This window comes from Oryx dammah, unplaced genomic scaffold, assembly GCF_014754425.2.
Source record: "Oryx dammah isolate SB20612 unplaced genomic scaffold, SCBI_Odam_1.1 HiC_scaffold_17, whole genome shotgun sequence".
In the NCBI taxonomy this organism is placed as follows: domain Eukaryota; kingdom Metazoa; phylum Chordata; class Mammalia; order Artiodactyla; family Bovidae; genus Oryx; species Oryx dammah.
This window is the reverse complement of record NW_024070201.1, coordinates 40,696,779-40,702,897: the sequence shown is the minus strand read 5'-3', so window position 1 is coordinate 40,702,897 and position 6,119 is coordinate 40,696,779. Positions and strand designations below refer to the sequence as shown.

General features: G+C 54.7%; 1 protein-coding gene across 3 annotated transcripts in view; it reads right to left on the bottom strand.

Annotated features, from left to right (window-relative positions):
* Window positions 1-1,216: 1,216 nt before the first annotated feature.
* The window catches only part of GALNT18 (polypeptide N-acetylgalactosaminyltransferase 18), a 362,854-nt gene continuing 357,951 nt past the window's right edge, over window positions 1,217-6,119 (bottom strand). For 2 of the 3 annotated variants that reach the window (XM_040258372.1, XM_040258375.1), the window contains one exon: window positions 1,217-1,640. In XM_040258372.1, coding sequence (XP_040114306.1) covers window positions 1,494-1,640 — 147 coding nt within the window. In that variant the 3' untranslated portion in view covers window positions 1,217-1,493. The remainder of the gene's footprint in view (window positions 1,641-6,119) is intronic. The other variant, XM_040258374.1, reaches the window with a different exon arrangement.

The following is a 6,119-nucleotide window of genomic DNA, read 5'->3' as shown; positions in this document are numbered from 1 at the left end:
TGACAAGATATGGGAGTGAGGAGCGGGGAGGTTAGAGGCAGAGGACTCTGGTGTGAGCACCTGGAGGAGGGCGGTGCTGGTCACCTGGGTGGGCCTGGAAGGATGAGTGACAGGTCTGTTTTCTGCACGTCAGATGAGCACTGTCCAAGGGACAGCCACCCAGCTGCCCGGGGCCCGTCAGCAGCAGAGACTGGACCTGGGGTGCAGAGGAGAGGTCTGGGCACAGACAGGGATTTGAGTATCACTGCTGGGAAGGGATTGGGGGCAGGAGGAGAAGGGGATGACAGAGGATGAGATGGCTGGATGGCATCACTGACTCGATGGACGTGAGTCTGAGTGAACTCCGGGAGTTGGTGATGGACAGGGAGGCCTGGCATGCTGCGATTCATGGGGTCGCAAAGAGTCGGACACAACGGAGCGACTGAACTGAACTGTGTCATGGGTGGAGGCCCTTGTGCAGAGGGACTGGCTGTGAGCTGCTTCTCCCAGGAACAGGGCTAGAGACTGGCACTCAAGAGGTGATCGGGGCGAGCACAGAAGGGGTGGGGGTGATGACACGGGGAGGGAGGAAACGCAGGGGGAAGCCGGCCACCTACAAGCCAAGGAATCCCTGAGGCTTCTAGATGCTCAGGGAGAGGCCTGGACCCGATTCTCCTCACAGCTCTCAGAAGGAGCCAGCCCAGACGACACCCCGCCTTCAGACTCCCAGCCTTCAGAACCATGTGACGACAGCTGTTTAAGCTACCCAGTGTGTGGCCCGTTGTTGCCCCGGGAAACTACTCCACCATGATTCATGGAAGGAGTTAATGGTCTCAGCAGCTGGACGTGGCAGTTGCTGACACAAGTCTCACTGCTGAGGGCCTGAGCCATGGACAGCTTTGGGAGGTGAAGGCGGTGGCTTCCGGAGAGCAGTGTGGTCCGAAGCCCAGTGGCTGATGAGCCTTCCTGTTTCTCAGGATGAAGGACTAAGGCGTCTTGTGGAGGCAGAGGGAACCCTCTCTCTGGAGGTGACCCTGAGGTCGAGGTGCCCGTCTCGTCTTCCTGGGCCCCACAGAGAAAGCTGGCAGCTTGCACAACAAGCTCCCATTGTCTGCACGGCCTTGAAGCCTCGTGTCTCTGACATGGGAGCAGGGAAGGCAAGCACAGCCACATCTTGGGCTCCATGTTCAGTCAGAGGAGCCAGGCCTGAATCTCCACCAAATGACTGCAACACCCCTTTTCTTAATCAATGGTATTTTATTGTCAGTTATAAATATTTTCCACGTGTCCCCTATTTACAGTTGCAAAATAGTTTATGATATTATACCCTCACCCACCATTCGGCATCTTTCTATAAACTCCATGAAAATTGAATAGGAAATACAAAGCTCTTTTGGGGGCTCACCAACCTGGTTCCCCAGACTCCAAACACCCCCACACGGACAGCAGGCAGCATTGCAGCAGGTGCTACACAGTAGCAAAGGGGCGGGGCGTGGGGGCAGCCCCCAGCGGGGTCAGGATGCCAGGCTCCTCAGGACGTTGGTGATGCTCCAGTGCTGGCCCGAACACCTCTGCAGCACCAGCTGGAAGCCGAATTCCGCTTCATTGTTCTCCTGCAGCTCCAGACAGCGCTTGGACTTGCGGTTCTGAATGGGGCCTCCCTAGGAGCCAGGGTGGAGAGTGGGGTCAGAGGGTGTGGGGGAGCCTCAGGCCCAGTGGCTGGTGGGGATTACTTGTGGGTGCAGATGCGTGGGATCCTGGGAGGCTGCAGGGGGTCTGGGGTCAGCATGCCCACAGAGCCTGAGGCTCCTCATCCCCAGGTGCTGGTTTCCTCCCCGAGATGGAACCCTGTGCCTTTGTTTTCTTCACAGGGCCCTAGTCTTTTGTTAGGAAAGAGGACAGAAATGCCCCAGCCCAGCTTCCATCTATTAGCTGCGTGTGGCATGCTGGTTTGCTTCTATTGCACCTGCCACGGGGGCTGGGCCCTGCTCCCCATTTATTCTGTAAATCCTAGTTCCTTGGGACCGCCCCATGATTGGTCTGAATGTGAGCATCACCAGAGGCCCAGGACCTCCTGCATTTAGGGTCCTTGCTCCCAACTGAACCTCTGGAGTCATCAGTGCTGGCCTCAACCAAACCCACACTCCTAGATCCTGTCTTACGGCCCTGGGCTTGGTCAGCCCTGGGTATGCGTGGTTTCCCTCTATGCTGCTGATGTCCCAGAAGGTTCTGTAGCCATGCAGACTCAGTTTATGCTCAAAGCCCTTGAAAGAAGGGAGGTTCTGCTTCTTAAAGCAGTTCTACAGCAGCAAAAAAGAAACCTCCAATTTTTGCTTTTAGTGAGATCCTTGCAGGCCTTGGACACTCTGAGGCTGCTGGCTGGCACCTGGGTGAAGGTCCAGAATCTCAGAGTATCTCTGAGTTTCATCAAAGATGTGCTCAGCCCGACTTTGGCCTCCCAAGCAGTCAGGCTCTTATAAGTTGGCCTCCTGGAGCTTCATGGTACTGGAGTATATGGAAACTCACTTTTCCCCAGAATCTACTCCTGTGCTTCCCATCTCAGCAATAAGCAAGCATTTCCACTGACACCTCTGCTTCTCCCCAGTACTGATTAGGCACCAAGTCCTACCAATTCCTCCTGATACCCTGTAACTATCCTCTTATCCCCATGCCATCACATCTGCCCTGGTTCAGGCAGATGTAACCTGGACAACTGCACCAGTCTCCTAACTGACTCCCCCTCCACAAGCAGGACTCTGTAGTGCACCCCCCAGCTGCCCCCATGCCCATCCCAGCGAACAGCACCCTGTGATAGAGGGGGACACACTTCTCTTCTGTAAGGAAGCCATCCCCTTGGCCACTACTGTCCCCATGGCAACCACTGACACCTCAAGAGAACACTGAGACTCAGGTCTTCCAACCACCTGGGAAATGAGCAGCATCTCCTGCAGCTGAGTGTACACAGCCCTGAGACCCACTGATCCCATGCCCAGGCAGGTATCCAGAACTGTCTGCACCGGTTCTGAAGCATGGTTTATAAAAGCTCCAACCTGGACACCACCGAAATGTCCATCAAGAGTACAATGGATAAATAACTTGTGGTTATTCACATAACTTGTACTCAGCCTTAAAAATGACCAAACCCGAGCTCCATCCATTAAGGACAAATCCTACAAATACAATACTAGCAAAAGAAGCCAGACAAAGAACACATACACAATTAGACTTATACATACTTTCCAAACAGGCAAAATAAGACCACAGACTCAGAGTCAGGGGTGGGTATCTTGGGGAGGTGGGAGGGGGAAAATGATTGACAGTAGACCAAAGGATGCTTCTTGGGAGTGGGGAGTGTGCTATTTCCTGACCTGGCTGGCGGCTACCTAAATGTTGGCTTTGTTTTAAATTATTGAGTTGAACACTAACTTTGGTATGTATGTTTGGACGGTTCTATCTGTGTATATGTTATTCTTCAGCTAAAAAAAATTAAAACAAAAATCCAGCTCTCTCAGAGGGATTTTGAACAGCAGATGAAGGAGCCTGGGTGGCAGAGGAGGGTAAGGAGTATGTTTTATATGCGTGTCTGGGAGGGGCTGTGGGACTCCCCATTTCCTGTGTGTGGGAGATGGCCCGGGGACTGCAAACCTCCTTAGAAGCATTCAAGGGAGAAAGGCAGTTTCTCCCCGTGTGCCCCGACCCCAGCACTTCCCCGAGGAGAGTAGGGACTCACTGATCCCAAGAGTGGAGAGAGCACAATAAAAGCAGCTCGCCTGGGGCCCAGAGGTGCAGCCAGACAGAAGCCCTCAGGCTCGGGCTCTGAGGGGCCGAGGGATGATGGGCCACCAGGCCAGGGCTTGGAATGGCCCCTGGGTCCCTGTGTTGGAAGAGATGTGGAAGGCTGGCCCTGTCACTCTCACCTGCAAGCTGACTGAACCCTGGCTGGGCACTCTTTCCAGGGCCTCTCTGTCTTGGGAGAATTCTCCTCCACTGAAGGAAAATTGTTGTCTCGGGGGCAAACAGCAAGGGGCCCCAGCCTGTGCCCTGAGGTTTCCAGAGGTGGGTGGGCTCCTTCTTCTCCACCTTCTCCTTTACCATAGGGGAAGATGGGGCCCACAGTCCCCCCTAGTTCCATTCTCTACCAGGTGAAACATTTCCAGTTCCTTGTGAGACAATCCGGTTTCATTTTCCCACCCTGGGTGCCCTCCCATGGACAAACTCCAGTAATTGTGTATCACTCAGAACTGACCACGGAGCAGAGGGTCCCCACCTCGTCTCCACTGGACAAGAGGCTCCTTGGACACAGCCAAGGAAGCTGCACTTTGGTGGTCACACCACGCTCCCGAGCCCTGCCTGGATGACTTTGTTGGCCAGCCTCAAGTCGCATCTTCAGAAGCTGTGCTCCACCTTGGGTCCTCTCCCTGTCCCTCAAAATCTTGGCTTTTGAATCCAGAGGAGTCCCTTGTGACACCTGCTCTAAGCGAGGCCTGAGCGCTCTGCTGCCCACACCCAGGCTGGGTCTAGTGCTTTGTGGGCCTGGGGCCAGCCCCCCCAATCCTCCTGTATCCCCGGCAGCATGGTGGGATGTATTATTCTGTGAGGCTGGAGGAGAGCTCAGGCAGGATGGGGATGAAACTAGCCCAGCTCTCTAATCACAAGGTCTGCTGGTGATTCGGGTGGTGAGACAGAGGAGAGGCCTGGACAAAGATGCTTCTGCCTGGGGCAAGCTGCTCTGCCCTTCTGCTTCCTTTCTCTCCAGGGCCAGATGGCAACTTTGGTCCTGATGACTGAAGACTGAGCAGAAGGCTCGATGGGCAACCCCTTTAACAGCTATAACACAACAGATGGATATGAAGCTATTCACGGTGTCAGGATTGGGGCTCCAGAAGTGCACAACAGGCAGAAAAGGGATAGACGAGGATTCTGACAGTTCAGGATGTCCTCAAGGCCAGGACAGGCCTTGCCAACCGTCACCAAGCCCAGACCACTGAAATCTGGAGAAACTTGTCCAAAACAGAGGCGTCCATAGCCCTCTCCTTTCCTGCCAGCCAGTCAGGCACATTCTAAGCCTTCCTCAGGGGCACCATGCCAAGGCCCAGAGAGGGAGGTGGGGCAGAGGCCTTTGAGAAGCAGAGTGTTCCTTCAGAGACTCAAATATGGCATTTCCCAGGCCCTACCCTGACCCAGACGCACTCTCAGCACCCAAGACACGGGAAGCATGGTGACCCTGAGGCAGAAACAGCCTGTATGGCCTCCGGGAAGGCTGTGGGAGAAACGGAGTCAGGCCAAGAGCAGGGCTGTGAAGGAGACACAACCTCAGTGAGGGCATCTGGGCCTGAGGGTGGAGAATGAGGCCAGGAGAGCTCTCTCCCCAGAGGCTTTGGAGGAGAATCTTCTAGAACAGAGTAGTAAGGCCACATTGGAGGCCTGGTATACATCTTGGGACACATGTGGGCTATGGAGAGAGGAGCCAGCCCACTCTCTGATGTGCAGCTGTGCTGGTCACCAGCCAGTCTCCCTCCTTCCCAGACCTCAAGCTCTGTCATTGAGCAAACCCTGGAGTCTCACCCCATTCCTGGGCAAGTTCGATTTGCCACAATTGCGGAGACTCCTTTTCTTTATTCAGTCCCTTCACAGTGAGCTCAGCACCTTTGGGGGCAACCTGGTGGGGTTGCTATCCTTACCTCTACCTGCAGGCTCTGCCCTGAGATAGAAGTAGTGATGGTCAGGGCTCATTCCTCGCGTCCCTTGCACTGCGTTAAGTGCTTCACACACTGTTTCAAGTGTTCCTCACAATAACGTTGAGCAGTGGAGCTAAGAATTATCCCTATTTTGTAGAATTGCAGAGGCTCAGAGAGTTGGGCCACATGGTCAGTCAGTGGCAGAGTCAGGCTGGGAGTCTGCCGCCTTCACTGCTCCCCATCAGGCCGAGTGGCTGGACCCTCCCCTCCATTCATCCCCGCCCAGGCCTGTTGGTGAACTAGACTGAGAGCTGCTGGTGCGCCACAGCTTGGGGTGGAGGACGGCCACCCGTTGAGCCCCAGGGGCTCTGGAGTCAGGTTGATCTCATTCTTTTGAGAGTTCTCTGCAAAGACGTGATTCATCGCTCTATCCATCCATCCAGTATTTAATGAGTGCCTCAC